The 24,148-nt window shown below is 36.7% G+C and overlaps 1 protein-coding gene across 1 annotated transcript in view; it reads right to left on the bottom strand.

Moving 5' to 3' along the window:
- The window catches only part of TUBGCP3 (tubulin, gamma complex associated protein 3), a gene marked incomplete at its 5' end in the record, with an annotated part of 33,078 nt that extends 11,866 nt beyond the window's left edge, over positions 1 to 21,212 (bottom strand). Inside the window, 10 exons of the mRNA XM_010010941.1 lie at positions 1,370 to 1,478; positions 1,891 to 2,001; positions 3,603 to 3,769; positions 4,977 to 5,109; positions 6,852 to 6,920; positions 9,739 to 9,864; positions 12,980 to 13,098; positions 15,693 to 15,865; positions 20,282 to 20,499; positions 21,135 to 21,212. Coding sequence (XP_010009243.1) covers positions 1,370 to 1,478; positions 1,891 to 2,001; positions 3,603 to 3,769; positions 4,977 to 5,109; positions 6,852 to 6,920; positions 9,739 to 9,864; positions 12,980 to 13,098; positions 15,693 to 15,865; positions 20,282 to 20,499; positions 21,135 to 21,212 — 1,303 coding nt within the window. The remainder of the gene's footprint in view (positions 1 to 1,369; positions 1,479 to 1,890; positions 2,002 to 3,602; positions 3,770 to 4,976; positions 5,110 to 6,851; positions 6,921 to 9,738; positions 9,865 to 12,979; positions 13,099 to 15,692; positions 15,866 to 20,281; positions 20,500 to 21,134) is intronic.
- Between the last annotated feature and the right edge of the window lie 2,936 nt (positions 21,213 to 24,148).

The following is a 24,148-nucleotide window of genomic DNA, read 5'->3' as shown; positions in this document are numbered from 1 at the left end:
TTTCAGGAATGGCAGGCAAGATGATGGTTCAAATGCATTTAGAGCCCTTATCCACTTAATCCTGACCCTTCTCTGCACTTCAAGTTCATCTTTGACTAGGCAAGCACTGTACATGGTACAAAAATCACATTATTAGATGAAACACTCTTGCAGATATGAATGGGATTTTGTTATTAGAACATTTTTCACGGAGGCACTCATGCTAAAAATCCATGCTGTGAAGAGTTAATATAAAAACTAACCCAAGGTTAATCAGGGGAGGGGAGCAGACAGACATGGGACAATCCCACAAAACCAAGCTTCATAGTTATGTATAATAAAGTCATATTTGAGTACAGGAATAACAGGAAAAATACTGTACAAGGTATTAAGAAGTACAAAGGAGGATGTTCTAAAAAATCCCAAATGTTTAGATAATTATCCTCTTGGCAAAATAGCATCAGAAAAATTATCCCCATGATCTGCACCTTAACAATTAGACTCTCTTTGGTATATTAGACAAATTATAAAAAGAAGTTACAGTTACAGGAGAAGAATATCACCTTCACCAGAAGAAAGCAAGTTGTACTTTCTCCCAGATGCAGCAGTATCCTACACATTGCCTTACCTTCTTTGCTTAGTATTTACACATAAAGCCTCCTTGGTTTAGATGTTTATTATTTGCTATCTTTCATCATAACAATGTTTATTTCAGTGCTAAGAATACACCATCAAAGAAAAACCACAAATGGTATATACATTCTCATTCATTAAAACTGAATTTTCTTCTAAATAGAAAGAAAGAACCTAAAGGAATTCTGATTCTTAAGTTTTGGTTTAACATTCAACAGCTGGCAACCCCAATTTTAAGTAATCTTCAAAAAGACTTTTACTAACCTTCTACATATTCAGTTTTCTTTGGACAGAACATAGTGGTAGACTGTATTTACAAAAAGGCTCATTCTCTTACTTGCAACTAATTGATTATTTATTGGTTTTGTATCACAGAATTAATTCAGTACTATTATGGAATCAAGTAACAAAGTCTATTTGATGAGAAGTAACAAGCATCAAATTCTTACTGTAGCACTCGAGAACATCCCTGCTCCCACCCCAGCTTTTTCAACAAAAGTCAGTTGAAGACAGACTGGTTCCTCAATGTTTTCATTCAGAAATTCCAGTACATTAACAATCACCCAGCAAACATATCATATTAAGAAAATTACACATATGTGTAAAATACAAGTATCTATTAAAATACCTGTATTTTAGGGCAGGTGGGACTTTTCTAGTCCTTTCCACCTTACTATCCAAAATGCCAATTTACAGTCTAAAACACCTATCGTAGAGAGCTCAGTTCAAAGGGAGGAAGCTAACACTGATACTCTACCATCTTTTGACGACTCTGCAGATTTTGCCACAGCAATCATCTTTGTGGAGGGAGTTTGATCATGACAAACTTGATGCAAGAAGTTTATGGATTTTCCTATTAAGAGGACCTAAAAAAAAAAAAAAAGTGATTTGTATATAACAAAACAAAAACCCCAGCAAACCAAACAAACCACCAAACAAAAAAGTGAATCACCAAAATCACTATCACCAAAATAGGGTATTTTGTCATCTTTCTGTGCTCTTAGCTTCACAATACCAATCACAGCAGTCCAGAACTTCTATGCTAACACAGAACGGTTTTAAACACAAACTTCTTCCCAACCCCCTTCAAATCTTCTTAAACAAAATTTATCTGTTAAAGAATGGAAAGGAGAAACAGTCTTACAGGCTTCCTGAGCAAACAATTCTAAAAAATTCTTAAGAATTCTTATTTATTGTTAAATTTAGTCTCTACTTTTTTAATGGAAATGGCAGCATAGGGCAAACAAATCGTCAGAAGATTAACTTTCAAATTCATACCTTTTTTGACTGCTCCATTGTAATAAAGGAAGGGATCATTGATTTCCTTAAAGAGTATTTGTCATGCCACAACCGATCAGTTTTAACTGTAGGATCTGAAGCTACAAAAAACTGTAGATTGAAATAAATATTAAGAACAAAAATGTAAACTCTCTCCCCTAGTATTTAATTTCTGCATGCAGAAATCTCCTCTGTACATTATGAAACCTTGACTATCTCAGGATAAAGTGTACTAGGTGTGAAACTTCCAGTATAAAATACAGAAGCATACAGCATTTTCTGGCAATTAGTTATACAGTTAGAGTAGGAGATAAAGCTCACAATATAAGCATAATATAATTTTATTTTACTGGTTCTGGTTTTTACTTCTGCTTTTACTCAGGTCCCTTTGGATTTCCTCCTACTTTTACAGATGCAGAATTGAAGAAAAAAAAACCAAAACAAACCCAAGACCAAGAAAACCTGCAACTGAACTGGTGATCAAATGTTCAAGTCTCTCAGCTCCACAGAAGAGAATACTTTTATTTGTAAGAAACTAAAAATACATGATTAGTTTTGTTAAAATGACATGTTCATTGATTCTGTCCTCATCCTGCCAAACAAGATACCCATTTTCCAACAAGAACTTTTTTCACTGTCTCCAAATACCATTTCCATTAAGTACGGCCAATTGTCTTCGTTTAAAAACTTCGTTGATGGTATGAAAATCGTAGCCACATCCAACAGTGATCTTCAGTATTAAGAATACTCTTACATGAAAATTTTTAAATAAAGTTGAAAGCTAGTGAATGATGCAAAACCCCAAAAAGACACCATCTCACATATCTAAGGAATAGCTAGGAAAACAAGTAAAGTCTGTTTTACACTTCTAGCCATAGAGATTTGTAGACATTTCACACAAGTCTCTAATGCTGACCTTAAAGATCAGCTGTCGGTGACCATTTGTACTCAGTTTTGACCCAGATAGTTTCAGAAGTCAGACAGTATATTTCACACACAAATAAAGTTACTCAGATGCATCTCAGAAGTGCTCAATTAATTTTTAAAAACGATCCTTTGGCTTCTTGGATCCAAAAAATGTCCTTTTAACAAGACTGTATTGATTGGAGAGAGGAAAAATAATTGTGAGAGCTTAAAAAGCCATAAAAAAGTTTAAAGAAGAAAAAGGACAGTTACTAGAACTTGCTGCTACAGAAGTCAGAACACATAACTCTACAGAGTTTATAGAGGAACTCTGGAACCGTGAACCTCTTCTACACAATTTGACAAACTGAAGACATTTACGAAGCTGAGGATAACAGTATGTAGTCAGAATAGAATATTCTTAACTTTATTTCAAATACAAGGCTTGCATTCTAATCACTTACAAAGAACTCTGCATACATTACTGGATTTACACTAAGCAAGAAAAGATAGAAAGATGACTTTCTCTCTCTACAGAAGCATCTATTGTTAGCCCACCATTCTGCCTCTACTAAACTTGCACAGGATATGACTCACTGAGACAACACACCGCACCACTGCAACCTGCAAATATCACACTGACTGCATCCATGAAGAGAGTCATGTTGTTACTGTATATATTACTTACTCATATGTCATTCATTTCCATCACAGTCTACTTTTCAAATTCTCCTCTAGGCTTCCCACAGATTATACTCCCACAAAGCAAACGAACCAAGATCAAGTATTTATTGTATCACATACATTACCTCATGGTATGTATCCTCCAGCTCTCCATCATAAATCCAGCGATAAAGGAAATTCAGTACAGGATGGGATACTAGGCCAAGAATGTGCTGAACCAGAGATCTCATGTAGGGATCTCCTGTTTTAGTATAGGCATGAACTGCTGAGGCTAGTTCGCCACCTTTTCTCCCTGTGAGATTATAGGGGAGAGGAAAAGAAATGTGTGAAGGAAAGAATATACACACCACACTAAAATTTAGCAGCCACTGATTTTAGCTAGTCATATGCTATTCACAGCTTGCTGAACAGCAATTCTAAAATGTAGGAAAAATATATTTTTTAATGTTGACAGGGATTTCCAAGGTTTTAAGGTACAAATTATTAATCTCACTGAAACATCAAGCAGAGTTCTCTGACACCATATTCTGTCTACTTTACGGTAGCTTGGAGGAATGCAAATTTCAAGGCATCATCACACACAAAGATTCACTTCAAGCTTCTTTTCTTCCCCTACCAGAATAGCGTTAAAAGAGCCTTAGTATGTTTTCCTTCTTTCCTGTACTTGACTATCTCTTAGACGTTCTGTGTGCATACACACACACAAACACATGTTTCTGGCTTCTCGGTAGAAGAAATTTCATAAATGTCTTAAAAGTAAAGCCCACTTCCTCTTTCTCCCTTTACCCCCCTGTCCCCCCAATTGTTATCAATTCCGATAACTGAGGTATAACAGACGTAGGCTTTTTCTGGTTAAACTATGACACATGCTCTTTACAAAGAGCAACAATCACCATTTATTTTCAAAGACAGCAGAGAAGTACCCTCAGAACAAAGCACAGCCTATAGGTAAGTTATTGGCCAAAGTTTTGGTCGACTCCAACACCACTTCTCAGCATTTGCAGCCATCCGCTACTGGCAGGTTTGTAAAGTTTTGTTGTTTCGTATGAACCTGCCGACAGGTTGCAAATGACTCCTATATGCCATCACTTACAGAGGAATAGCAAAATACTCATACACAGTGAAGAGACTAAGCCAACCATTTCACAATGCATTAGTGGGGTTTTTTTAACAGTGTAACATTCTCTGAAAGATGACTAAAATTGAAAACAGCATGAAAAGTGTGTGCTTAAAATTTGAAGGATTTCTCAAGCATGTTCTAGTTAAAAAAACCAAAAAACAACAAGATCATCTAAGTGTATCCAAACAACACCATAATTCACCAGGATTTTGCTTAAACTAAAAGAGAGAAAACCCTCTGGATTAGCTACTTAAAAATTTCTAAAAAAAAAACCAACAAAAAACCACAGCAGCAATATTAGTGATCTCCACCTTCGACATGCACAACCACTCAAAGTTACGTAACTTCCCCAGACATATTAAATTGACGTTAAACAGACCTTGACAGTGATCAACAAGTGCTGCAAGGGTCTTTAACCTTATTTTAGGATCATATGTCCAGACTAGAAGCCGGCGAAGTGTTAAACTGCTCTCAAGTCCCAAATTCACGCCCTGATCATCTTCCAATTGCAACTGATCAAATTAGAAACAGAAAGACGTATCAAGGAACAAATCCAGCAAATCTGAAGCAGAACTGATGTTTCATACTTTTTGTTCTGAAGTTAGCTCTTTACTAATACATTTGAAATACCCAGTATTATATGTTCTCTCATTAAATCATTGAGCCAAAACCCAAGAGCCACACAAGCAGAAATGGAGAACCAAATGCAGGTGAAAGGACAGAGACACGTGGAAGTTTAATAGGGACAACAGTGCATAAAGGCTAAGAAGGTTAAAGAAAGCAAGGTGACAGATAGTTACAAAAGAAGAGCAAAGGAAAAGAGGGCAGAGATCCTGAAAGACAGCAAACACTGGCCAAAGGGATGCTCAGAAAAAAGTAAAGAAAAACATCTAAAGGAAAGGAAGGGTGTAGGAGGTAAACTTTTTATAACTGCACAGCCAGCTTATTTTAGTTCAACATGAGATAAATTTTGTTCAGTTTTCCTCCAGAAGCCATTCAGAAGCCATCAGAACGTGTTAACTACATAGTGAGATTAAGGAATTGCTACCACTGAAAAAGACAATAAAAGAAAAAAACTGTCACAATGCAACTACCTTGAATCTTACAACACCATGGAAAATGAAAGCCAAATATTTGCACCTGAGATGCAAATGTACATTTCATACAAGTACCACTGAGGTAAGCAGGATAAAAACACAACCCAGGAATACAGAAGGAAGTTTCTAGAGCAGTTCAAGCAGATAAAGTCTTAGCAAAGATGCTCTGTTTCCTGAATGCAATAACCAATCCACTTCATGCTTCCACATCTAGCACATATCAGTTAAACTTAAGATTAGTGTTATCCACATTAATCTCAGCTTTAAAACCAGTTACATTTATTAGCTTCTGGATGCTCCTGGGTCCACACTTTGTTTGTTTAGTTAGTTTTGTTTGTTTGGAAATTGGCAATGATAAGAGAGAGATATAGAGCGAAACCTGCCCTTTGTCTTTACAGAAGAGATAATACCCTTACATCATCATGGAAGTTCATTTTTAAATGGGCCAATAATGTGAAAACAGTCTGCAAGACCACCTGAAAAGCTTATGGAATAGCACACAATACACTCAGGGCAACTCTCAGGCAGAACCATGTTTCAGGGAAGCTCTGAAGACAATATTGAATCCTTCGATGAGATTCTTGTTATGTACTACTATGCCTGAACTGCTAACTGGACCTGCAGCTAACAACAACTAAGCTGGCAGCCTGTATGATCTCTGAAATACAAGATGTAGCATGCACTCAATTCCAAGGCACAATTTCTACATGTTTTCAAGTAACTAAATGTACTGTTTTGTAAATAAAGAGTCTTTCCAAAAAGTAGATTTTTTTTCTCATCACTTTTTAAAATAAAACTGACGAGTCACCAAGCTCACCTCTGGGATAATCTGCCACAAGTCTTCAGAATGCTGACTTCTTTTTTAAAGATTTCTGCTCCATAAATTATGAACATAAGAAATTCCATCCTCTGTCAGAAACCTGGCTAGATGAACTACTGCTCTATCTCTAAATGACATATTATGATAATTGCTTACGTAAAACATCAGATAACAGTGAATTTCTATGAGAAAAATACTCATTGGTATGTTACAGAGAATTGTGTCCACTGTCAATAGAAACTGCTGTGTGTGCATCCTTCTCTAGGCATACCTCCAAGGGGATATTCAGATAATGTAAAGCAAAATAAGAAAGTTAAATGAGAACCACTTAACTTACCTGAGAATGTAAAACAGACAAAAGTCGGTAGTATTCTTTAAGTTCCTGATGTAAGGCTGCACAAAAACTCTATGAGAGGAGAAAAAAGAAAAAAAAATAAAAAAATAGAGGTAGATTTTAAAGACTATTCCTGAAAGAATACTTGTTTAGTAACAGATAGTTTTCCACAGTTTGGGGTCCTGGGGCTTTGCTTTGTTTCTGTAATGTTCTTAACCTAATATACAGACTAAATAAAATATCCTGCAACGCATTTCCTAAAACAGAATTAAAAATATGCCTCATTAATTTTGGACTGAATTAAAAATTTTGGACTTTAAGCACGTTGTTTGTGGTGTTTTTTGTTTCTTTTTGTGGCAAGTTGTTATGATTTCCTTTTTTGAAGAATACTCCCATGCGCAAACACAAATTGTTCACAACTGATTTCTTAACAAATTCTCAGCTAATGATTTTGATATCTTGATTAATGGACTTTTTTAATAGGCAATTCTGCAGGACTTTTCTCCTCAACCCTTTCTAAAATGATCACAATCAAAGTAATTTGGAAAACATAAGGAAAACCTCACAAAAAGAACTCAAGAGCTAAAGTACAATATTTATTGACTAGAGTATGTACAAGGCAGAAATCATTACTTCAAGCACAAGCAGAAAATAAATCTTCTTTCCCACTAAGAGGCTAAGAAGCCTAGGGGGAAAAAAAAACCCAACAAAGCCAAACCACCAAACCATTAATCTTGCCATTATATCTGTTTGAAGGAAAGAGGGTTCCTTTGTTCAACTCAACATCATAAATTAGAAAGACATTTGAAATTCATTTTATTCCAGAGGATACTGAAGGGCAAAAAGAAAACTCTTTATGTGTAACTCCACTTTTCATTTCTTCTCACTTGCTTCTTCAGTACATTTTTGAACCTATTAAAGTAGCACTCGTCAAGATAGAGGGCAGAATAGAGCCTCCAAGAAAACATTCAAAGGCACCAAACATCTCCTCAAAAAGTGAGAACAGTAATCATTGACATCAGTAGCCAAAAGGGATTAAGATCTAACTGGCCAACAACTTTTCAGAGATGCTTTAGAAGTTAAAATTTACATCCAGTGCCAATTCCTCCACCACAGATTACAGATTTTTATTTCCCAAACTGCTAAGAAAAACTGGACATTATCCTAGAATTCTGATTTGGTCTACAACAGAAGAGAATTCAGGAAGGAAACAGAATGCTTGTTCAACAGAAAAAAAAAAAAGTCAAAATATAAGGCATTTCATTGCTGATTTTTTTTAATTTTTGCTTCCTGAGGACAAATTAGAACTTAGATACTAAGCAGTAAAGATAGAAGAATATGTTAAAGTGTAGTATAGTGTTGTATCTCTACTCTTAATAATTGTCAATACCTGATAATTTGCATAGTAAAAACAGCCACCAGAATCATAACAAAAGAGGTGACAGACATCTTACCCTACACATGGTTTAAACAGGGGTTTACACAAGCATTCTTTTAAAATATTAAGCAAAAGATGCTTTAGAAGGCACAACACATTCTTGTGCTCAATTCTTTATATACAGTGTGCAATACCTGAAATTGTCAGCTATAAAAGCCATGAAGAACAATGGTATATAATCTTTTTACCCAGATACTGACAGCAGGAGTAGAATAGAATATATGTTTTTATTTGTACACTCATGTCCTAGAAATATGCATAGAAGTGCTTGCCTCAAGCAAAATTAAGAGCATTAGAGCTATGCAGATTCAGCAAAGTAACTGCACAGCTCTCTGCACAGGAATCAAAACCTGCATATTGTAGCTAAGACATTGCACATTTAAATTCAATGAAGAATTAAAGTTCTCCCCTTACTGTAAACTTCAAGATTAAAGCCAGAGACAGTAAAAATAAGCATAAGCAGGAAGCTACCAGATAAAGAATTAGAAACTTCACCCAGACATAAGGGGAGAGTCTGAAGAAAATGCATACACAGTAGCATTACCATATAAAACATGGAAATCAGCATTGGATCACTAGAAAAATAATTACTTATATTGTAACTAAAAGAGTTACTTAGAATAAGAGACAGAAGGGAACAGAATAAAACATTAGAAAAGTAGGAAGCACTACAGTGTCTCTACTGACCTCTTAAGAAAAATTAGATTGAAGGGAGAAGCACTTCAATTTCTTGGCAGATTAGGTAGGATGTTATGGCTAGAGGCAAGAATAACATTTCTGTCGACTCAGAAGGGATAATATCCAGTTTTACAGAGGGAGCAAGTGAGAGGAAACGGGAATGCCTTAGCAGTAAATGTGGTTTTGGGTATTACAGCAGCTGTGAAGTTACTGTAGACTACAAATCATGATGATGAAACCTATAAAAACAAAAATTAATATTCTTTTGATGCTGTATTTAAAAGAAAGGGCAAAAGATAATGGGTATTTGCATTTTATGTAAGTTAGTGCAGTATTAACAGACAAACAACAACATTAGCTGACAAAAGTGTCTCCTGCATAGATCACTGTAACTGAATTGGTGATTAATTAGTTCAGGGATGCCACCATCCCATTTAAGCAATAGTTTTGTTTATAAACATGCATGAGTACTTAAAAAAAAAAATTATGAATTTAGGAAAAAAAAAAAGGAAGATTAAGAGGGAATTATGTGTGAGACCTTTCAGCTACAAGTGACAGGGCCAATTCCTTCTAACCAGCAAGAGCAAATGCCTTTCCCTTGCCTTCAGACTATGACCCATAACAAACGTGGCATTCCATAAAAGGAGTAAATCAAAGGATGAATGGTCCAAGCTCCAAAGTTTACACATCATTCTAGTACTGCGTTTACTCAGTAGTTTCTAAGGGAAACAAGACCAAAATGTTGTGTCAAAATCCATTTTTTAGCTGACCTACCTGGCCCACAAGTCCAAACGCACGATCCAAACTCCTCTGGTCTGTGTATTTTCTTATTTTATTATGTAGCCATCCGAGCTCTGCAAGCCTACTTGTAGTATCTCTGAGAGATTTGGACAAGCTCACCTACAAAGTTAACAGAAACAGTAACTTGCAGTTAAGTCAAATCTACCATGCCAATACTTGTTTTAATTAAATTTGAATAAATAATAAATCACAAGAAATACACAAATAAATAAATTACAGTTTATACACATAACCATTGAAAAGGCAGCAGCAACAAACTACTGGCAACTTTGTGACCCTCCCTTTTGGAAATCTTATATTCATACACTCTTTTTACATTAGGCAATTATGGCAGTAACAAAAAGGTCTTCAGAAAAGAGGAAGAAATCTGAAATTTTATGATGTAGAATTACACTTCATCTTATCCTGATTATCAGCAAGACTGAAAATATTTGAGCTCTAGAAGAGGAGTTAATGACTGAAACTAATGAAGAAACCTAGAGAAAATAATAGGTTTGATTCACATGTAGTAGTGACTAATAATAGAAAACAAATGACCCAATACCAGACTAGGTATCAGGAACCAAAACTTACAGAATTCAAATTCTAAGCTCAAGTCCAATGTACTGGTAACAGCTTTTATAAGCTATTTAATCACATGCCCCATAAGCTCTTCTAGTATGTTTCTACTTATATCAGGTATCTCACTTCACCCTAAAAGTTTGCCTTAGTTCCAACACCCTATTTAACTACTATTGCTATTTTCATCTGAATCAGCACATTTCTTCCTTTAAATTACCAACAGACAAGATGCTGTTCCTCTTGTTCCTACTTGAGATTTGCTTCTACCACGTTTCACGATGTTACCCAAGAAAACCATCATCAAGTTTTCTAAATTTTATAGGACAAAATCCCCAACAGATTAGGCCAAGAGGCAGACACTGACTGCCCACAGTGATTGGGCCTATCCCATCTCTACAGACAATTCTAACTTTGAAAGCCAGTTGGAACAGTCCAAACCAAAGACAGGAAATACATTAACAAGCTAAACGGATTGCCGAAGAACTAGAAATCAAGCTAATTCATTAAGTCTTTCAGTCAGCAGCACAGGTATTCTCTAAGATAAAAATCAGCTAGAGAGTGTATTAATCACAGCAGTGTGGGCTTGAACCAGGCAGCAGCATCTGGTTTTAAGAGCAGAGTTCCCTCCCTAGTGCTCGTTTAGCTGTAAAGCCACAGCTTTAACGTCTTGAACAACTTCTGTAGGATAAATTCCAGCCTAAACAAGCAAAATTGGACACAATTTGAAACTGCCCACAGCTAAAACTAAAATGATGACATAAGAACTATTTAGAATTCTGCCACTGCAGAGTACTTGGCAAGCATTAAGTACAATCAAATCAGGAATCAAATCAGGAACAAACAAAACTGGCTTAGTGTTATTACATTTTTGTATCTCTTAGATCAAATCAGAAGCTGCTAGCTTATACAGTGCTGAATGTCACCAACAGACCTAATATTAATACTGACATTCAAGCAACACTAACATCCTGGAAAGTATGTTCCTTTCTGGAAAAAAGACTGTGTACAACGTCATTTTCTTTGTGCAGCTGAGGGAAAACTGCATGCTTTGAATACTATTTTGCATAAGATGCAGTCAACATCTAGAGGAGGTATGACCTTGGTCCTCTTGTTCATCAGAGAAAGTTCCAGCTGCAGCTCTAGTCAGTCAAATAATTTTTTCACTGGGTCCAGTATCTCAGTACAAGTGCCAATAAGGAAAAAGGATGGAAGACAAGTGACTTCCAAAAATAACTGAAGACAAACAGTTCTTAGGAAAAAGTATTACTGACCACAATCCACCCAAATAATAAACCTCTCTGTATTAACAGAATTAGGAATTCAAACTAAAGCAGCTTTTCACTACAAACTAGCCTATTTGATATGAAAGCTACACAGAAAACTAATGAAACTCATAGTGCCAATGTTGCAATCACTAAGTTTTCTTCACAGTCCTCTAGAAAAATCTATTATGCTACCTTTCCTTTCCCATATATAGTCTGACATATATGGAACATAATTAGCTCAGTGCAGGTGCTGAGGAATTACAAATTTTGCAGCATCTACAGGTACAGAAGATAATAAACAGATTCTTCAGGATGTCGACTGACTTAACAAGATTTAAGTTTTCCATTTTTCCCTCCACTAAGCAGCCCTACATGTCATTGTAAAGTAAGAGGGGGCAACAATTATATATTTCACTTTTTGCTATTATTACGGAGGAGAAAATTAGTTCAGTTATCGTCAACATTAAGATAAGTCTACTGTGCTCTTAGAATATGAAATGGCCCAAAATCTATTCCTCGCCATTTTAGGACTATGTCATATTATCATAGTATAACATTCTTAACACATATGAAAACCAGAAGCACTGTCTTTCCACTTGAACAAGAACATGGCAACCACTTAGTGAGATAAAAATTGTGCTGCAGTATTGTCTAAATGCTGAATAAGGAGAAGATGCTAAAGCAACTAGTGCCACCTTTTTGTTCTTTATTCATCTGAACCAATCTCACCCTTGGTTCTTCTCCACACTGCAAATACACTTAACATCTTGTCACCTTAAAGCAAGATCTTTTCTCCCTCAGGCTTCTCTCCTGTTCCTCTGCCCCTTTTTTGACACCTTCCTTCAAATTCACATCAGCTGGATTTTCTATGAACAACAGGAGTTGAAAGCACTTTCTTCAGTTCTGGCACAGTGCTTTCTTGGGTGATCTGCGTTATCTAATCTGATCATTTATAAGTTGTAATCAAGACCATAATATCAAGCAGCTAGCATCCGTTCTACATTTCAGGCTGGCAAATTTAATCCACTAATAATGTAGTCAATAGCCTCTTCTATGCTGCAGAGGGGAAATGATGACCAAAATCCTCAAATTATGCCATAATCTAGGAGTCTTTGTACTGGCTTAATAGTTTGGAGTCTATACACATCTTGTGAAATACTAGTTTCTTTCTGGGACCTAATCTACCCAATCATTTTTAAATTAGTACTGTTGAAACTACTCTGTTGTACTAAAAAAAAACAAAACAAAACAAAACAAAAAACTGGGGGAGGAGTAATGACTTGTGACAATGTTCTTTATTTTTTTATTTTTTTTACACATTTTTCATGGCTGTTTTTCCCCTACATGCATCTCTGCTCACATATGAAATACCAGTCACCATACAGTACCTTTCCCTCCACTTTATAGCAATTTTCAGAATTGCACATTTTGATGTTTTTGCCATCTATTCCCTGGAAGACATACAAAACATCTCTTACAAGATTTGCTTCAGTTACTTCAACCGAGCCTAGAAAGAAAAAGAAAGAAAAAATTTAGATTTCTTGAGACAATTAGATTTTATTACAACTTCAAAAAGCTATTTAGAAGCATGGCCCAAAAAAAGAGAAAGCCTGTGCTTATAATCTGTAAATAAACGTTTTAAGTCGTCTTAACAACCTGACAGAAAAGCCAAGATTTCCCTTTACGGGCCTCTACTGATACTTGGGATTCTCTCAAAGCAAGTCAGCTTGTATGGCACACCTATATGCTTATATTTTAACCAATACTTCAGCCAGTTTTTAAACTCGCTATCTTTTCTAATTCAATCACTAATGCAAGTTCTAAGTCAAGCATCATGATGACTTTACCTTTCTTTGAACAAACAGCTGCAGTTGTTAAATGTGACTTACAGAATAATCTCTTCTACGTTCAGCTAGGAAATCAGTTAATCCAGAAGGAAGAGCTGCTTGTTTAATATTGGCTTTCAACCACATATGCAACTGCTTAGTGAAAAGACAGATCAAAACCAGACTGCCAGCTGTGTAACATGTACAGAGCTGGCAAACAGAAAAGTGTAAATACTGTTTCTGAAGATATGCCTTTGATTTAGTAAAGCTTTTACTATTGCAGCATACAGTTTGCTTCTGGCTCTTAACTCTAGTTAGAGGTTAGGTTATGTTTGAGATGTCAAATATTTTTTGATTTAAAGGAAATAGAAGATTGAAAAAGATGCTGTGCAGGCCACTGCAAATATGCCCACCTTTTCTGGACAAAACAGTACCATCTGCTTTTGTAACTTCATTTAAGATATCAAGAATGAAACAATTTTAATGACTATCCAGAAACTGAGATGCTACAGCACGCTTCTCCCAAATTTGACAGCACCCTTACTCTCATCAGTTTGCCTTCCCAACAGTCCACTCAGAATCAAAAAAAGAAACCAAGCAACCAACCAAAACCAAACCAAACAGAAAACAAAAAAATACATTCTATTCTTATTTTAGCAAAAGTAGCCATCACCTCAAGATACTGGTTAAAACTCAGATTCTCTGCATAATACTAAGATATGCACAAGAGAAGCTTGTCCATTTTAGGAATTCTTAGTGAAATGGTAAAAGATTCAAGTGCATGTTTCTTTAATTGGTAAATAATACAACAGAAATTAATATCAACCTCCTGATTATACTCTCTGTGTAGATGTAGCAATAAGAAAACTCCAATTAACAGCAACCAACTTTAGAAGAAAAAAAAACCCACCCCTTTTAATTAGAAGAATATTCACGGAAATATGAATATTCTTCTTGTCAATAGCCTTTTACATTCTGAATGCAGTCCTACTTCTATTTCTGCATCAACAAGTGACTACATTTAAGTCAACTGTCAGTCTTTACTTACACCATCCCATACAAGAATCAAGAGCCACAGCTGCTGGCTGACTGAATGAAACAAGTTTGTAGTACTCTTTATGGCAATTAGCAAAACAAAAAAAAGAGGCAGTGCTAGATTTTATATATTTTTGTTTATACATATCTATCATATATATATACATTTATAAATATAATATACATACAGACACACCCCCACACATCCTCTTTCACACCAGCAGTGGCTAATTAGTGGTAAATTAGGCTCTAAATGCCAAATGCTGCCCTCAGATACACCAGTACAACTCTGTTTGGTCTATAAGATGTTGCTTTCTGCACTCATGAAGATGCAGAGGATGGTGGACAGACTATATTTTATCTTCTAACTATCCACACTCCTTATATAGGAGTTATTAAAACCACCAACCACCAAAACAATAACTAAATGGGAAAAAAAAAAGAAAAAAGCTAAAACCCCCACATCTCTTTGGCAGAGACTAACAGCACTGTAGGATGACATCTGCCATTAGCTCTCTTATTCAGAAAAGTCTCCTGCTTTTACAGTAAGAATGGCCTGAAACTTACACAGTTGTCACAGAGATCATGTTTAACAATTTCTCCTTATGCACAAGTGTAACTTGTGCAAATTCAGAAACTGATGCCTAGACGATCTATTCCAGTTTACAGTCACTTCACTGAGGAAATAAACTGGCAATATATATCTCTTTTTTTTGTTGTTGACAATATGTTATGTCAGTTCCTCTAAATACAACCACTGTAAACACTGTGCTCACTTAAAGAAAAAATAGTTTTAAGAGCTCTATATTCTCATACACATTTCCAAGTTTTAAAGGACAGAATCACAAATGGATGAGTATTTTAAGTTCTATTCATAAAGCACTTTTTCTGGCTTCTTAAAAGCAGTAGCATCTTCTGATCATCAAAAGAGTGATCATTACTCACAAACCACAATCACCTGATTCTGACAAACACTGCAATGAAGTCAGTCTTTTAAGAGGACCAGAACACATTATCAACCCAATCACTGTAGAAGGAAATTAGCAACCAACCATAGAGACTGTGGCCAAATATATTAGTCTTTCATAGTTGCTTCTATCCTTCTATCAAGTACATTCTAGCAAAACACTCTACAAAAAATTCAACATGCTATAAAACTATTCTAAAATCATTAAAAAATAGTGGAGGATATAGATACCAACTGTAAAAAGTTATTGTTAACAAATACATCTTTGCTCACCGCTTGTATCCCCGTCTCGCCTTGACCTTGGCACACCACGGGACACAGCATTCGGAAAACCTTTTGAGGTAGCGTTTTGTAACGAAGGCTGGTTTGCAGTTAGAGTCCATGCAAGACGTGACCCTAATTGCTGACGGAGGCAATCTCCAACACCCGGACCTTGATAGGATTGTCTAAAAGGACAAAAGGAAGAAACACCTTTAAGAACTGTGATTCTGTACCCATCACCTGGTTTGGAGGATGTTGAAAAACGCACCAAGCTTGAGTTTGGTTTTTGTGGACGTTTTGTTTGTGGTTGTTTTGGGTTTGAGTTTTTCTCAATAATGGAACCTTAAAAAAGGGTGCAGAATATACAAACAATTCATTGCTTCCTATAAGCCTACACTTTAAAAAAGCCCTCAAAACTGTAGAAAAGGAAGTACAGATTTGACAAATGTGATTTCATATCAAAGATTATCTTTGTTCACACTGAACTGTATAAATACACTGAAATAGATTAAAAGGAAAGTCAACTATAATAACGACAGACATAAACAAATATTTACTTTTCGTTATTACTTGAAACTGTAGTTACATGCCAAAGGAAAATAGAAAAAGAGCAGAAAATTAACTTTTCTGCTCCTCTGCTGTTTAGAAGAGCTTGCATTAAGTGCCTGAAGATGTGATCAAGGAGGGTGCATCTAGACAAACTCTGATTTCCCTTCCTCTCAAATTCATCAAATTCTTCTCAAAAAAAAAAAAGTCTTAGATGTGAAAAATGTTAAGGCCAGAAGTTAACTTTCTGATTCTTTATGTATCATGATGGTAAAAAATAAAGTTGAAAATATTTGCAAGGGATTTTTGCTGCTGAACAGTCCTCCGCCCTCCACCAACTGAATGTAGACATTTAGAAATAGATATATGTTTTAAAAATAATAAATTAGTTCCACAAAGCTGTGAAAGGAGTTGCAGGGAGAGATGGAACAAGACTGCAACACAAATGTCCATGTAAAAGAAGTCAAGGAATGCCTTTTGTCTCTCAACTGCCACTGCATAGCTCATGGGATGGTCACACATCATATGATTATAGCCAGTGAGCAAGAACACAGCCTGCAAGACAGACCAGGTTGGATGGGACTTTGAGGAACCTGGCCCAAGTGAAGGGTGCCCCTGCCCATGGCAGGGGAGTTGGAACTAGATGATCTTCAAAGTCCCTTCCAACCCAAACCATTCTATGATTCTGTGATAAGCAGATATATGAAATAACCTCATTGATACAAATTTCTACACTGTATCCAGCTTATATAATGGTTGAGGTTGCAAGGGACGTCCGGAGATCACTTCCTCCAGCCATCCTGCTCAAAGCAGAGAGGGTGCATTGTGCAGTCATGTTTTGAATATTTTCAATTATGAAGACTACACAACCTCCCCAGAGAGGTTCCACAACATCCCCCTGCCCTCACACACACATCCCACCTCACTGCAAAATAAGTTTTTTCCCTTACGTTTTAACTGTGATTCCAGCCTTACAAGTTTTGAAAATTACCTCTTGTCCTTCCCTGGGGCAATACTGAGACTTGGCTCAGACTTCTCTACTCCCCTGGTCAGACATAATCACATGGATAAGATCCCCTGAGCCTTTTCCTCTCCAGCCTGAACAGTTCCAGCTCTCGCAGTCTCCCCTCATATATCTGATGCTCCAACTTCTCAGTAAGTTTTGAGGTTCCTTCACCACACTCTCTCCAGTTTGTCCACGTCTGTTTTTGTACTGTAACTGGACCCAGCATTTCAGCTGTGTACTTACCAGTACCAAGCAAAGAGGAAGGTTTAATTCCCTCAACCTCCTGGCGATGCTCTTCCTAATGCAGCCCAGGAGGCTGTTTGCTGCCTTTACCACAGTCATCTTCAACTTGTTATCTGCCAGGAAGCCCAGGGCCCTTTCTGCAAAGCTGTTCTGCAACCAGTCAGCCCCCAGCATGTCCTGGTGCATGGAGTTATTCCTCCCCAGGTGCAGGACTTCTTTTGAACTTCAGAAGGCTCCTGTCAGCCCGTTTCTGGAGCCTACTGAGGTCCCTTTGAGGAACAGCTGAGTTACTGTCTTTATTAACCACTCCTCCCAGTTTTGTTACCATCTGCAAAGTTGCTGAGGGTGCACTTTATGCCAACGGGACTTTGTGTCACTGATCGTAACAGTTTTGAGACTAGGTCAGTCAGTTTTCAATCCATCTCAGTGTCAGCTTATTTAGTTCATATTTTATTAAGTCTGTCAATACGGATATGTCAATATAGACAGTGTCAGAAGTCTTACTAAAGTTGAAATAAATACATTTACTGCTTTCCCCTCGTCCACCAAGTCAGTCGTCTCATCACAGAAGGTTCACCAGTCCCCAGGCTAAACTCCATGTATTTCTGCTGCTCTCTCATGTAAATAGCAATTTCTTCTCCTTGCCATCCTAGTCTGTCCTTCCCAAAGAGCCTGTATCCACCTTCTGCCACATTCCAGCAGTACAAACTATCCCACCATGTATTTGTGATCCCAGTGAAATCACAGCCCTAGTATTGCACACTTATCTCTTTAAGTTCTCCTGTCTGTTCCCCATGCTGACATGTTAGCGTGTAGGCACTCCAACAAAGTTGTGCTGATGCTCCAGAAAATGTATGAAAATTTCCCCATAAGGGCTGTCCTCTCCCCATTCCCCATTTATGTGCACATACTTGGGTGGACCCACTCCTGCCCTGCTCTGTTGGTTTCAAGGTCTCTCTTGACCACAGCACCCTGTACTTCTTGCTTACTAATCTGGTCTACCAGTTCCTCACTCAGCTGCAGGGCCCAGTTCTCCCCTATTATTCTGAGTTTAAAGGTATACTCTACTCATGTATCCAAGATGCACCATACAAACCTAGCACTAACAAAGCCCAATAAGTGTTTGTATTGTAAAGCATACTGATATCAACAAAATCCAGTTGTGTCAGCACTTGCTATTTCCATAATATGATTCAATAAATCATATTATCATAGTGTATTAAAAAAAAAAAATTATCTTCAACTCAAAATAAAGCTGTAGTACTTTCTGAAGATGATTTTTCTATTTTGATTTTGTGTTTGTTTTGCAACTGTTGGGAGTGGAAACGAAAATTAAGAGATGGGAATCTCTAATTATTAGCAAGAAATTAATAAAACTGCCATAAATTAGCCTTATATTAGAAATTGTGTCAAATATTAACCAATGAAGCTTCTATTAGGACAAAATAATTGAGCTTTACTCATGTCTCTGTCCATGGCAGGGGGTTTGAAACTAGATGATCTTAAGATCCTTCCCAACCCAACCCATTCTATGATTTCTGCGTCCCTTAAGATATATATATTTTTTTTCCTTTTATTATGTTCTTGTATGTCTTTCTGACATTAACTATAGTTTCTTGAAAAGTGATGTCTCCATCACTTTTGGATAAAGGTTTTATTTCCAGACTTTTTCATTCAAGGCTGAAACAGCTACACAAATAAGTACAATCCTTACTTTTACAAGTTTCATAATATTCTGTTCATTTTTCCATGCTCAACCTTTATGAGGCAGTGTTCCAGGCCCATAGTACAGAATCACTGTTGAACCACTCCCTCTCACAGACTACGAATGATTGTTCATTTTCCCACCGTGGAACATAGAGCCTGTGGAGTGCACCTCTGTCAGGCTTTGCACCGCTGTAGGGGTAATACAACATGATATCCAATGGCACAAGAAGGGCTCAGATTTTGAGCACGTTACTTTGTGTTAGCTTATTTAACAAGGTTAATACTCACGTAGTCATCCCTTGGCTTAAAATGGCCAGCTTTTACATATCAAAAATCTGAACTATTTGGTATTTGCATGTTTTGGCTCCAAATGTAGATTCACTTCGGCATGACCAGACCACTGCTGAACAGAATGTGGTTTAGGATAATTTTTTCTAATAGGTAATTCTTCTAAAATCAACTCTTGTACAATTTTTTTACTCATCAAAAAAAAAAACAACCAAAAACAACCAAAACCAAAAAACAACCCAACAAAAAACAAACCTTCAAAAAACTCCTCTCCACTCAAGATGCAAGACTGCTCAACCTGCTATTAGCACGCTTAAAATAAAGTCAGACCATGCATGAATGGCTGCCCATTCCAAAATGGAGGATGCTAAATCTACTAATTTGACACTGGCTGAGGAACGCTTTATAAAAGGAACTTGAATGAGGACTCTAAATCCAATGTGTTTACAGAAGAAAGATAGACTGTTTTAAAGGGTTTCAGAGAACTGAGAAATTCCTTGGAAAAGGACCTGGCACTAGAATGCAAATGAGTGAATCCAATAAAGTATCAACTGTTCAGCAGATAGTTATGATTAAGTTTTAGAATGGATATACTTGGTCAGCCATTTACTTCATATGGTTACATGAGAGCATCTGATACTCGGAACCATTCAGGTAAGGAATTCAGTTTCAGTACACTTACAGTGGAATTTCCAATAGCATATAAGTGGGGAGGGTTGGGGGGGGTAAAGGCAAACCCAAAAAAACACCAAAAGGAGATCATCTCTCATCTTCTCCAAACCTATTTGTAAGGTAAAACAGTTTAATTTACCCTGGAAGGAGTGACTGTGGAGTTGGTGTTGGTCCATTCAGAGCATAGAGGCTGATGCTGCTGATCCCACTGCTCCCCATGCTGCAGGAACTCTGGGCAGACTGAGCACTGCGGTCTTGATAATTTAATGGAAGGCTTTGAGGCCTGGCATAGTAATAAGGGGTTGAGTGAGCATCCCGTGGCAATGCTTGAGCAAAAAGCGTGGCATAACTTGATACCTGGAAAGGAAAGGATTTGAAAAGGGAAGAATAAAAAGAAAAAAGATTTGAGTTGCTTTAAGTCATGTCTTCAGTTGACAGGAGTGTAATATTCAAGAATGCAAAAAATACCTGAAGACCATGCTTATGCAGAGAAAAATTTGTTACAACTATAATGAGGAAAAAAAAAAGCAAGTTTCTTACAGCAAGCAAAAGTACTTTTAGCAATATAGCTTATTTCTGCCTACAAATTGTCATTAGCAATAGCTGCAAAAAGCACTTTGGTGCTAGAAGAGCTGCAACCAAAGGAGGAATTCTGTTCTCCCTACTCCATTTCAAACTCATTAGCATGTGAGCAGACATTACACCACCCTGCAGAAAGCAAACAAAAAAAAAACCCATCCATCTAATAGAGTCACAACATCAGCTACACATGTTGGGCAGCTCATATGTTTACATTCACTTAGGAAAAAAAAAATGCACAGAAAAATTGCAGATAGTTTTTTCAAGAGTGTTTTCCCTTTCAGCCTGACAGACAAACATCACAACCACAAGCTGAGGTGTTGGTTAATTCTGGATAATGATTCTTAATGACATCTGAAATAAGTGACACACACTTACTGTTTCACAGAAGCAACAAAACTTTCTTCACCTACCTTGTTAGACTGCTTACGTGGATCTTCACTAAGGCTAAGCAGGAGGTAGAGTATTGACCACTTGTTTTTCAAAATGCCCTTGGAAAAAAAGATGAACAGAAATAAGTTTGGTTTGATTCTGAATAATAATGTTTGGGATTTTTTTAATTTTTATTATCCAACCCACTAACATGTATGTATATAGACTTGCCACACAAGTAAGTCCAACTCGGAGCCATGTTCTTGAGTAAACAGAATGTGCAGTGCAGCCTCTGTATTCCTAATTTCATGAATTTTTTCCACTGTGTTCAATGAACTCTCATTTGCTCAGAGATCAGCAAGTACACTCAATTTAAAATTCATAGCTACTAAGCTACTAATTCATAGCTACTAAGAAAGAGGTTTATACAGAGTTAAGGTTTTATCAGCATTCCCCCACAGTCTCAGCATTTAAAGCATCTCAGATACGGATGCTAGTCTAAAGGTGAAGAAGGAAAACTCCTGGTACAATTTTAAGCACAGAAGTGTCTGTCTGTCAGTGGAGACTTTCCTGTTCACTCTCCTTTACACGGAGGCTTTAAAAGTTTGAGGGTTTCAATTTCTATTACTTTAAATGGTAATAAATATAAGTGATAAATAAACTTGAAGAGAGCTACCAGAATTTTCACAGCTTAAGACAGAAACACTGTTAACATGAAAGTTGAGGAATACGCAATACAGTCTTTAAGCAAACAAATAGATACCTACAAACTGTCAGAACAACACTCTCAGCAGCTTTAGATCTCAGCAGAAAGCTTACCAGCAGAAGACAGAACAATGCTAAAGCTCAAGCTACAAAGAGAATGCTTTGAAGAAAAGAGTTATGGCAAATATTAGTATGTTTTATTTTGATATGCATATGTTCCTAGGTATTTTACTCTGTACTTCTGTGACACTAACACTTGCACCTGAATTGACTGGGGACATAGAACCTCATAATGGACATTACATATTGGAGTAAGTCAAAAAATTCATACAAGCTCCCTCACAATGCTGATAAGGCTATGGTCTGAATACTAAGCAATGTCAAATATAAAGGAAACTTTAGTCATACCAGGATTCAACAAAGATTCTATCCCTTATGAAGCAATGCAGCTCAGTGCTACCAGTCACTTGCAAGGTCACTTTAAAATTCTCTTTTTTAAAAACACGTTCTCATTCTCACCTTATTCTATTTTTCCTGTGTCTCTGCAGATTACACATTTTATATGCATATGTTACATCGTATACAACTTTTTGGCCACAGAACACTTCTTTCTTCAAGACAGAGCCCACTAAGCAAACCTACCAAAGCTCTATATTGTTACATAAGAGTAGGAGACATTCTGTATTACTATGCCGAGCAGAAGTCTAGTATCTCCTGCTTTGATCTTAATGACAAGCAAGAAGCAGAGGTATTGCATCTGTTACAAATAACTAATCAAGCAACTCATTAACAACTAGTGAAGAAGGAACAGCAATATTACTGCTGTTTCTACTGGCCAGGATAGAGTAAGTTTAAGTGCCTCAGGACACATGGTTTGCTCAACTGGCAAGCTGCCACTAAAATAAGCACTGACCTCCTTTTCTCTTTAGAGTAATGGATGAAACAAAGTTAAAACAGATTCACACAAGCTTTTTTCTTTCTCCTAGCTGCTTTCAAGAGAATTGCTGGAGAAAGAAAAAGCCTCATTGATTCTGAAGACACATACTCCTTCTATGCCCTTCCTTAAGCTCATGAGGAAAAGAAATGATTGTCCACCATTAGTAATAAACTTAGGAGCAGACTAAATAGTAATTGGTAGACTGAAATAGAGAATTTTAAAGAAGGCAGTATTCAAATGATAGCATTTCATGTACACAAGATGCTAGTGCAGAGGAAAACGAAAACCAAAACAGCAGAGGTTACAAGATCCTCAAGCATTTAAGGAGACAGCAAAATATGAAGAGATAGCTGATGCAAGCTTGATTTACATTCAGAAGAATAACCAAACTGATAACACAGACAACACATTTTGTTTCGAAGTTTACAGCCATCATGCTCTGCAGGTGCATTGCTTGCTGAATGCAACAGTCTGGCAGTACTTTCTACAACCTACAGAAACACACTATAGAAAATCTGTATTAAAATGAGCAAGATCAGTGTAATACATGCAAGAGGCTGAAACCAATGACTGAGGTCATCAAAACAGGTGTCTGCAAACCAGTGACACTTGCTTCACTTATACAAACCAATGCAAATAATACACAAACATAACAGCATAATGAAAACCGGAAGAGTTACAGAGTGACTTTAGCTCCAAGCACTAACAAACTAATGGGTAAGTACGGATGAGGGGCAGAACTTCTGACTAGTTCTGACTGGTCATACTCTCCACAGAATCACCTTCTTGTGATCTTAAAATCTTAGTATTATCCCGTAAAACTCAGCCATGATCTATACATAAATTATGGAACAAAAAACAGAACAGGGAAAACCATTTCTCCTAAATACAAAGAAAATAAGGACAGATTTTCTGTTATATACCAAACATCATCTTTTACATTGATGTCAAAAAGCAGGTATGTACAAATGACAACTGGGAATCTTACTTTATTATTGCCCACCATATTCTACCTTGCTAAATACTCAATTTTGTGAAGAATCCAGAACAGGTTAGCAGCAGTCATTTTTCACCTACCTCAGCTAAATTTCTGCCCTCACATCTTTCCCCTTTCACCTGATCCACCTTTCTGAATTGTAGGCTTTCTATACACTAATAACTTTTGCCAGAATATCAACATGCAGTATTCTTATGACTAACACTGGTGTTAGCAGAACCATCAAGGTCAGCAAACCCTTAACCTTCAACATTAAGGATCTGGAGTACTTAAAAATTCAAAAGCAAGAGGAATATTTGAACCCTAGACTAATAAAATCAATATACTTGCAAGGCACTGCTGTATAATAAATGACTACAAGAAAATTCATCAGTTTTACATATAAAATCATAGAATCATCATAGAATAGTTAGGGT

This window comes from Nestor notabilis, unplaced genomic scaffold (assembly GCF_000696875.1).
Source record: "Nestor notabilis isolate BGI_N333 unplaced genomic scaffold, ASM69687v1 scaffold27643, whole genome shotgun sequence".
NCBI lineage: Eukaryota > Metazoa > Chordata > Aves > Psittaciformes > Psittacidae > Nestor > Nestor notabilis.
This window is presented reverse-complemented; position numbering and strand designations above follow the sequence as displayed.